The sequence below is a fragment of the Octopus sinensis genome, linkage group LG18 (genome assembly GCF_006345805.1).
Source record: "Octopus sinensis linkage group LG18, ASM634580v1, whole genome shotgun sequence".
Lineage (NCBI taxonomy): Eukaryota > Metazoa > Mollusca > Cephalopoda > Octopoda > Octopodidae > Octopus > Octopus sinensis.
The window spans coordinates 21,730,857-21,741,354 of record NC_043014.1 but is presented as its reverse complement, the minus strand read 5'-3'; the positions used below and the strand labels follow the sequence as shown (position 1 = coordinate 21,741,354).

General features: G+C 40.7%; 1 protein-coding gene across 4 annotated transcripts in view; it reads right to left on the bottom strand.

Moving 5' to 3' along the window:
- The window catches only part of LOC115221405, a 141,599-nt gene that overhangs the window by 17,341 nt on the left and 113,760 nt on the right, over positions 1–10,498 (bottom strand). For all 4 annotated transcript variants that reach the window (XR_005002817.1, XM_029791583.2, XM_029791584.2 and 1 more), the window contains 3 exons: positions 8,703–8,923; positions 3,617–4,496; positions 1,594–1,667 (listed from right to left, as the gene is read on the bottom strand). Coding sequence is in view for 3 of the 4 variants with exons in the window: in XM_029791583.2 (XP_029647443.1) it covers positions 1,594–1,667; positions 3,617–4,496; positions 8,703–8,923 (1,175 nt within the window). In the remaining variant the exon portion in view is untranslated. The remainder of the gene's footprint in view (positions 1–1,593; positions 1,668–3,616; positions 4,497–8,702; positions 8,924–10,498) is intronic.

The following is a 10,498-nucleotide window of genomic DNA, read 5'->3' as shown; positions in this document are numbered from 1 at the left end:
CAGAGCCAAATCAGGCACTGATGTCACTAAAGGCTAGTGGGCTTATTAAAAAATAAAGATAGTGACAGAAGCAATATTGATATCAAAAGGTAAAATACCCACATCTTAAAAGTGGATGTTGTGTAAGAACACACAAATACTATGATATTTACCAAAAGAGAAAAACCCTCATAAAAGCCCATCATAGCTATTGCTAGTGGCAGACAAGCACCACTACTTTTGTAGCAAGGACTACTAGATCATGTGATTTTGGCCTCACCCTGTGGAGGCACCCATCAGTGAGTGAGGGGTACATGTCTATTATGAACTTTAACTTGGTTAAATATTTGTGAAAAGGAAATAGGTATGTTTAATTATTTTGTTACCATATTCTTGCTGAAATATACTGCCTTTGTTTCAATGAATTTTGAAAATAATGGAGAATTTAGTAAATAACTATCATTATTGAGATACAGTTTGGAACATAAATTAACATGGAATTTTGAAGAAAGGCTTTCACTTTTAAGCAGGGAAACTGGATCATAGAACCTTGACTGGTTTCAGGTTGGTTGCTATCAAAAGGGTGGAGATTTTTGGTTGGTATTTCAAACAGGTTGAATGATCACAAAGAATTATGTGTGAGTGAGCGAGTTTGTGTGTGTGTGCGTGTGTGTGTGTGTATGAGAGAGAGAGAGAGAGCGAGAACGAGCGCATGTCAGAACAGAATAGGTGCATGTATGCATAGAAATCTAATGGTCAAATGGATGTAGATGGCTGAATTGTTAAGAAGTTTGGTGTGCTATCACATGGTCCTGGGTTCAGTCCCATTGTATGACTACTTGGGCAAGTTCTACTATAGCTTCAGACTGACTCAAGCTTTTGTGAGTGAAACTGGATAGATGGGAGTTGTGTGGTGGCCATCAGATAGGTTGTAACTGTGTCGCTCTGATTCTGCCCAAGGATTACATTAAAAGCTCACATCTGTGGAGTACTCAGCCACTTACATGCTAATTCAATGAACATGAAGTTCAGTCAATTGAACAACTGAATACTCGGTGAGAAAGCCAAGAGAAATTCATTAATATGTGTGTGTGTGTGTGTGTGCTTGTGTTAATGTGAGATATATATGTGTGTGTGTGTTTGAGAGACATGGTACACTGGCACTATCAGCTATGACAGTGAGGGTTCTGGTTGATCCAATCAACCAAACAGCCAGCTTGTTAAATTAACGTGCAAGTGGTTGAGTACCCCACAAACACCATGTACCCTGAATGTAGTTCTCAGCGAAATTCAGTGTGACACCAAATGTGACAAGGCTGTCCCTTTGAAATACAGTTACTTCTCATTTTTATCAGCTGAGTGGAGCAATGTGAAATAAAGCATATTCCTCAAGGACACAACATGCCGCTGATAATCAAACTCCTGCTGCTCTCATGATTGTAAGCCAAATCTCCCAACCACTAAACTGTGCACCCTCACATGGCACCTTAGTGTTATTGTGAAACATTGTGTATATGAAAGAAAGATACAGATAGCCAATCAGTATACAGTAAAAACAATGGACTAACTCTCCTCACCCAAACAAGATACCTACAAAAAATTGTGTTCACTGACCTTGGGTAGATTCCTCTTTGACGTACTGCATAGGCTGAGTCTGACCATTCTTTACATCATCAAAATCTTTGTCACTAAAAGAGTTAAATAAAAATAGCAAAAAAAAAGGTTTTCTTTATTTAATATTTTATTTAGAATCCACAATGAAGGGGTTAAGGTACTGGTCAACTGACCTCATGGTCACACATTTGGTCTTTGTGGCAAGATTCTAAATTTGCTCTGTGTGAGCAAAATAAACAGTGCTTGGCTGAGAAGCTCTAATAGTACTAGAAACATTCTGAGCTGTCTCCTGTAATTGCTATAATTATTAAAATAAGTAGTTGTGTGGTGAGAAGTTCGCCTCCTAATCACAGAGTTCTTAGTTCAGTCCCAATGCATGGCACCTTGGGCAAGTGTCTTTTACTATAGCCTTGGGCCAACCAAAGCCTTGTGAATGGATTTCATAGACAGAAACTGAAAGAAGCCAGTCATATGTGTGTGTGTGTGTGTGTGTGTCCCACCACCGCTTGGCAATTGGTGTTGGTGTGTTTACATCTCTGTAACTTTGTCGTTCAGCAAAAGAGACCAATAGAATAAGTACTAGGCTTTACAAAAGAAAAAAAAGTACTGGGGTCAATTTGTTTGACTATAATTTTTCATGGCAGTGCCCCATCATGGCCACAGTCCAATGACAAGCAAATAAAACATTAAAGATAATAGCTTCATTGAGTTTCTGTTATTTTTTCTTATTAAACTTTTTAATTGCAAAATAAAAATTTCATTATTATTCTAAGTAATAATGGTAAAAATCTAGCAAATAATAGAAATGGTATTTTCTACAAGTCGTGTTGCCTCAATAAACTTGACATATTTCGACAAAAGAAATAGTTATAAACATAACATTCCCCCACAAAAGACAGACTGCTATATAAAACTGCTTTCCGCAGTAAAAGAGTTAAATGTTAACATTAACATAGAGTTTTTATCTGAACAGTAATTAATTTCAGTGATTATTTTAAAAGCTCTAACTCCTCTACATCATAATAGAGTTGTTGATTATACAGTGTAACACGGATTTTGTCCTTGGGTGGCAACTGTTATTTTCTATTTGCTTTCCCCTAGAAACTATGAAAAATGGCTAATATTTCCTTTAAACTTTGCTTATCTTACATTAATTCAAACCACAAAGAATCCTTCTCAATACATGGTTATGATGCCCCCCCCCCCCCCAACTACTCCTGCTCAGAGGTCACATATTGTCAGCCACAAAGGGTTATGGTCAAGTCATTGACAAAGAAATCTGTGGTATTAAGCAGAATGTTTGCTATTACGATATTTCTGCTGCAGAAACTCAACTGTGAATCTGTACAGGAAAATAAGTTAGGTTCAAAACATTGATATCCAGGTCACAGAAATAAAAATTAAAGGGAATAGTAGTTGTTTCCTTTGATTTCTAGATAGAAGCAAATAGGAAATAACACTTACTGACCAAAGAGAAAAAAAACAAACCATTTTGCTACACAATGTTATAGAAACAAGTCCAACAAAAAGTGTCTGATATGTTGGACAGTTCAGGAGTAATTTGACCAATTAATGAAGTTCATGCACAACCTTTATTGGATTTAATGAATTTATAATGATTAGTATGGAACAAGTGGTAAGATGAATGAGACTGACATACTAGTGTAAATTATCTAAGGTTGTGCTTGTGCTTTACTCCAGGTCAGTCCTAATCAAATAGATACATTCTAATTGTGATCATCCAGTTTTATTCTTAATACATGTAGGATTACATTATGTGATGTATTCTTTTTAAAGATTTTAAATCATTTGAGAGAAATTTGGCTGCTATTTTTCCAGTTGTAGTTTTTTCAGCTGAAGTAAGTAAAGTGGTATGTCTTGTTTAAGATTTTACAACTAAGTCTTGTCAGTGTTGTCTAAGAGCCAGAACTCAATTACAATGTTTTTAGAAAAGAATATGAAAATATATGCCTAAAATAAAACAAAACAAAAACATATATTTAGAAATATGTCACAAACTCACCATTTCTGAACAGAGTTGGGATGTGATACCTGAGAGCCTGCATGTGAGGTAGAATCTGCAGTCTTTGAGGTCTGAGTGACAGGATTTACCTCATCAATAGTCTTATCCAAAGAATCATCAGAATAATCACTGAGATGGTCCTCTGCAATATTTTTCTCTGATTCATTGAACTGAATATTTTCTGGCAACATTTTACCATTTCTTGAAGGTGAGGAAACAGTCTGAGTTTGATTATGTGGCCTATTGATAGCTCTGGCAGTAGATTTGTCTTTATTTAACTGACTACTTTCAGACTTTTTACACTTGAGGTTGGATGTCACTGACTTGGACTGTGGGGATTTTGAACAGCTACTGCTGTTATGATAGCCAACAGGTTTAGACATTAATTCCTCTTCAGTAAACTTCTGACCTTGGGGCAAAGATGTCTCGTTAGCCTGTCTCAAGCAGTCACGTTTATTCACTGAGTCTTGCAGCAATGATACAAGATGTACATCATAATGAACTGATTCATCTGTGTTGGCACCATGCATTAATGCCAGCTTGTCCTTGCTGACCCTCTTCAAATGTCCAACCTCTTCAATCAGTTGTTCCAGCTTTTCCTTCTGTTTCTTCAGAATGTTGATACGTTCAAGTTGTGATGACACTTCCTGACTCTTCAACATCATTGCTTTGTTGTGTTCTTCTTTTAGGAGCCTCATCTTCTGCTCATACTCAGCGACTTCAGCTTCAGATGCATGCCAAGTCTTCTGCAATTCTTGCAGCTGGGGGTTTACATCTATTGCAGCTTTTAATGGTTCTTCTCGGCAATTGGGGGACGATTTGGGAGATTCACTATCCTTGTCTGGTGACCCTTTCTCATCTGTTGAAGTGGATTTGGCCTCTGTAACAAGAAAACAATTGGGTTAACAGTTTGTGTGCATCTCACCATGTGATTTTAACATATTTATACTCAGAATATCTAAACAAAGTAGATAAATGCCTTTAGGTAAGCATACATAAAGCCATAGTAGAGCCTCTAGAAGGTCACTAAACTTGCTAGAAAAAAAGACCTGAATTTCCTTGAAATCACACCCCACTAACTTCAAGAGTAGATGAGAGACATTCAGCAACATGGTTCTGGATATGTGATGCCTGAGAGAAGGACAAAATCAGTGGTTCTCATCCATTTTTTTGCTTTTGGATCCCTTGATTCCTATTTTACTCTGCTGGACTCCAATAGCCATCTGATAATTAAAAAAGTCCCATCATATTTTATAATTAAAATATTATTAAGAAATGAATAAAAAAAAATTGTTGAAATATTTTGTCTCTTGTAGACGTATAACCAATTTATTGCATATAAATTTTAACAGTAAAATCTGATGTGGACCATGGCTGAGAACCACTGGACTAGATGGTCATGGCTAGAATGCCTTTGTCTACATATCTGCTCAGGAGTTAAACACAACAAACACACATTTTAAATACATACCTACAGAGGTATTTATATCAACATATACATACAAACACATACTAAACACAAGCCTATAGATGTATCAGTATACACATACAAAAACATGTCTATAGAAATCTTTGTAGCCACTCTACATTAATAATAATAATAATCTAATAATCCTTTCTACTACTAAAGGCACAAGGCCTGAAATTTTGGGGGAGGGGTAAACTGATTACATTGACCTCCTTGCACAACCCTGAAAGGAATGAAGGCAAAGTCAGTCTAAGCAGCATCTGAGCTCGAAATGTAAAGACAGACAAAATGCTGCTAAGTATTCTGTCTGTCTTTACATTCTGGCATAGTAACGATTCTGCCAGCTCTGCCTAATTACATACTACAAGGTATTTTGTCATCCTTTACTAACTAATAATAATAATAATCCTTTCTACTATAGGACAAGGTCAGAAATTTGGTGGGGGGTAACTAGTTGATTACTTCAACCCCAGTATTTCGTTGGTACTTAATTTATCAGCTCCTAAAGGATGAAAGGCAAAGTTGACCAAAGCAGAATTTGAACTCAAAATGTAGCAATGAGCGAAATGCCAGTAAGCAACATAAAAGACAAAAACAAGACAATACAATAGGTTTTCTGCATGTAAACAATATAATTAACAATAAAAAATTAAATTAAAACTCCCAATAGGGGAAGTGCTTTAGGGTCCTCATGGAAAAACCCATGAAAGCCACAGGTGCCTGATCAACAGAGCAAGAGCCCTTCTCCTTTAATTCTCTTTTTATAGGTGCACGGGAGAGGCTGGCAATTTTTTATATTATCATCATCATCATCATCATCATTTAGCGTCCGTTCTCCATGCTAGCATGGGTTGGACGGTTCAACTGGGGTCTGTGAAGCTGGAAGGCTTCATCAGGCCCAGTCAGATCTGGCAGTGTTTCTACGGCTGGATGCCCTTCCTAACGCCAACCACTCCTTGAGTGTAGTGGGTGCTTTTTACGTGCCACCCGCATAGGTGCCAGACAGAGCTGGCAAACGGCCACGAACGGATGGTGCTTTTACGTGTCACCGACACGGGGCCAGGCGAGGCTGGCAACGGACACGAACGGATGGTGCTTTTACGTGCCACCAACACGGGGGCCAGACAGAGCTGGCAAACGGCCACGAAACGGATGGTGCTTTTACGTGTCACCGGCACGGGGGCCAGGCGAGGCTGGCAACGGACACGAACGGATGGTGCTTTTACATGCCACCGACACGGGGGCCAGACAGGGCTGGCAACGGCCACGAACGGATGGTGCTTTTACGTGTCACCGGCACGGGGGCCAGGCGAGGCTGGCAACGGACACGAACGGATGGTGCTTTTACATGTCACCGACATGGGGACCAGACAGGGCTGGCAAACGGCCATGAACGGATGGTGCTTTTACGTGTCACCGGCACGGGGGCCAGACAGAGCTGGCATACGGCCACGAACGGATGGTGCTTTTACGTGTCACCGGCATGGGGGCAGACAGATCTGGCAAACGGCCACAAACGGATGGTGCTTTTATGTGTCACCGGCACGGAGGCCAGGCCAGGCTGGCAACGAACACAAATGGATGGTGCTTTTACGTGCCACCGACACGGGGGCCGGACAGGGCTGGCAAACGGCTACGAACGGATGGTGCTTTTACGTGTCACCTGCACGGGGGCCCGGATGTTGATCGACCTCAATTTGGTTTGATTTTGATTTTGACTGTTCTCACTGGTCTTGCCGGGTTTTCTCACGCACAGTATACTTCCAAAGGTCTCGGTCACTGGTCATTTCCTTGGTGAGATCTAAAGTTCGAAGGTCGTGCTTCACCGCCTCGACCCAGGTTTTCCTGGGTCTACCTCTTCCACAGGTCCCCTCAACTGCCAGGGTGTGGCACTTTCGCACACAACTATCTTCAGCCATTCTCATCACATGACCATACCAGCGCAAACGTCTCTCTTGCACACAACAACTGATGCTTCTTAGGTTCAACTTTTCTCTCAAGGTACTTACACTCTGTCGATTATGAACACTGATGTTACACATCCATCGAAGCATACTAGCTTCATTTCTTGCGAGCTTACGCAAATCCTCAGCAGTCACAGCCCAAGTTTCACTACCATGTAGCATGGCTGTACGTACACATGCATCATACAGTCTGCCTTTTACTTTGAGCGTGAGGCCTTTTGTAACCAGCAGGGGTAAGAGCTCTCTCAACTTTGCCCAGGCTATTCTTACTCTAGCAGTTATACTTTCAGCGCACCCGCCCCCGCTACTGACTTGGTCACCTAGGTAACGGAAACTATCAACTACTTCTAGCTTTTCTCCCTGGAAAGTGACGGAAGTTGGTCTCAGAGCATTTTCAGTGTTAATTGTTCCTGAGCATCTGCCACATACAAAAACCATCTTCCTAGTTAGCCTTCCTTTGACATTGCTGCACCTCTTATGTGTCCATAGCTTACACTTGGTGCATCTTATAGAGTTTCTACCTACACCTTTTCTACAGATCGAGCAGGGCCATCTACCTGAAGGCGTTTGTGATTGGTCTACCTTCCTACTTATTAGGACTTTGGTTTTGGCTAGGTTGATTCTAAGGCCCTTCGATTCTAAACCTTGTTTCCATACCTGAAAATTCTCCTCTAGTTCTGATAGAGACTCAGCAATTAGAGCAAGGTCATCAGCATAGAGTAGCTCCCAGGGGCATCCTGTCTTGAATTCCTCCGTTATTGCCTGGAGGACTATGATAAATAGGAGGGGACTGAGGACTGAACCTTGCTGGACCCCAACCTCTACCCTGAATTCTTCACTGTACTCGGTGCCAACCCTCACCTTACTAGCAGCGTCTCTGTACATGGCTTGTACAGCTTTCACTAACCATTCATCTATCCCTAGTTTCCTCATTGACCACCAGATGAGGGATCGGGGGACCCTGTCGAAGGCTTTCTCCATATCAACAAAAGCCAGGTATAGGGGCTTGTCCTTGGCTAGGTATTTCTCTTGCAGCTGTCTTACCATGAAAATAGCATCAGTAGTACTTTTCCCTGGCACGAACCCAAACTGCATCTGATCTAGGCTAACTCTCTCTCTAATTAGTTGGGCTATAACCCTCTCCGTAACCTTCATTACCTGATCCAGCAGCTTGATACCCCTGTAGTTATTTGTATCTAGGGCGTCACCTTTACCTTTGTAGCAGCTGACTATTATGCTGCTACACCAGTCATTGGGAATGACTCCTTCGTGTATCACCTGGTTAACTATACGGGTGATAGGCTATAGCCGACACTACCAGATATTTTGAGCATCTCTGCAGTAATTCCTGATGGGCCTGGGGCTTTCCCTGTTTTCGTGCTTTTAATTGCCTTATCTACTAAGGAACTGTCAACTCGGATTGCTGGTCCCTCTGTTGGGTCAACATTCGGCAGACTCTCTTTATCCCATTCATTTTCCTCATTCAGCAACCTTTCATAGTGGCTTCTCCAAACCTCTCTCTTTGCATCCTCATTTAGCGCAAGTGAGCCGTCATCCGTGCGAACACATTTTTCTCCTACCACGTCACGATAATAATAATAATAATAATAATGAATAATAATGATAATAATAATAATAAACCGTCAGTACTCACGTGTATCAGTTCCCTTATCTTGTTTATTCTTCATCTTGGACAACTCTTTAGTAACTTGCATGTGCATCTGATTGCAGTTAGCAACCAAATCATTCAGATACTGCATCAGCTCGTCTTGCTTGCCCTTTTGCACTGTCTGTATCTGTTGCATTTGTTGTACTGCCTTGTTGTATGTGTTCACAGCTTTCTCAAGCTTATCCTTCACACGCTGCAACTGGACCCTGAAATACAAGAGGAGGATCAGTGAGTGAGATTAATAAAACATGTGAGGTGCAACAATGAAGTGGAGAATAGAGGGATAGCAAGATAGGTTGGTGAAACAGTGTATAAGAGGAAGGGTGATTAGTCAGGGAGACTGGTACAGTTGTAAAGGTGTCCGAGAAGTCAGTTTGGGGCAGTAATAATAACTAACTGTATTGCTATACTTCACACTTACAACAGTATAACTAAACCTATGGCACAGAAGAATTCTAAATGATGAGATACTTAATTCTGTTGTACAGCAGACACCTTCAGTAAGTGTCCAAGAGTTTTCTATCATAACTTCAGATCAACTTCAGCTTCGTTGATAACATTGAGGTAGATGGAGATTGTGCAGAAGCTTACATGGACTGTACCTGTTCTTGGGTGGTAAACATAACACTACTCTCAGGACTTTCAGTGATTTAGTAAAGTCCATGTTTTTTGGTATTGTTTTACAGGCTAGATGCCCTTCTTATCACCAACCACAAAAGGACTGAGTGTGTTGTATTGTGCCACCAGCCTTAGGGAATTGTCTGTTAGGACTAAAATGTCCTCTACACTCATGGTTCAGAATTGCAGCTCTCTTAGATGGACTGCCTTCACTGTGACTTACAGAGTTCATGTCTACTCAGGGAAAACTTTCAATCCCAGCCTTCAATAATGTTGAAGCTATGATCATAGAACACTGTAAGAAACATCTGGGAGCAAAATGAGAGGGTTGGGTTAGATGAGAGAGATTAGAGTATGAGAATATAGGATAGTGAAGGACAACAGATGAGATAAGGAAGAGATGTCAAAATAAGAAAGGAAAGAAATGATGCATTGGAGAGGGGGACAAGAGATGTTTTGGAGAGAGAGAGGGAAGCCAAGAAGAATATGTAGGAAGGTAAAGGGGGATGAAGGAAAACAGAAACAAATGGAGGTAGACAGAAGAGAGAAAAATAGCCATGCAAAGTTATGCCATCTGAGCATAGGAGCATTATGAAGTTGATATACAATTTAGCAACCAAGAAAGCAAATCCATAAACACCTTATAGAAAATGAAACTGGGATAGGGGTACCATGGTGGGGATGGGTCTAGTCAGAATCTATCTATCTGTCTGTCTATCATCCTGTCAGCATTTTCTCTATCAAACAAGAACAATACAAGAATGAGATAAACTAGGTGTGAGTGGAATCAATTGTAGTGTGCATGACTGCATTGGTATGTGATGACCTTGCTCTAATGATGAACATGTTGATGACCTTGCTCTAATAGCTGAGTCACTATCAGAACTAGTAGAGAAGTTTCAGGTGTGGAAGCAAGGTATAGAATTGAAGGGCCTTGAAGTCAATCTAGCAAAGACCAAAGTCTTAGTAAGTAGGAAGACAGACAAATCACAAATCCTTCAGATAGATGGCCCTGCTCAATCTGTAGAAAAGGCATAGGTAGAAACTCCATAAGATGCACCCAGTGTAAGCTACAGACACACAAGAGGTGCAGCAATATTAAAGGAAGGCTAACTGGGAAGATAGTTTTTGTGCATCTGTCACAGATGCACAGGGGCAATAAG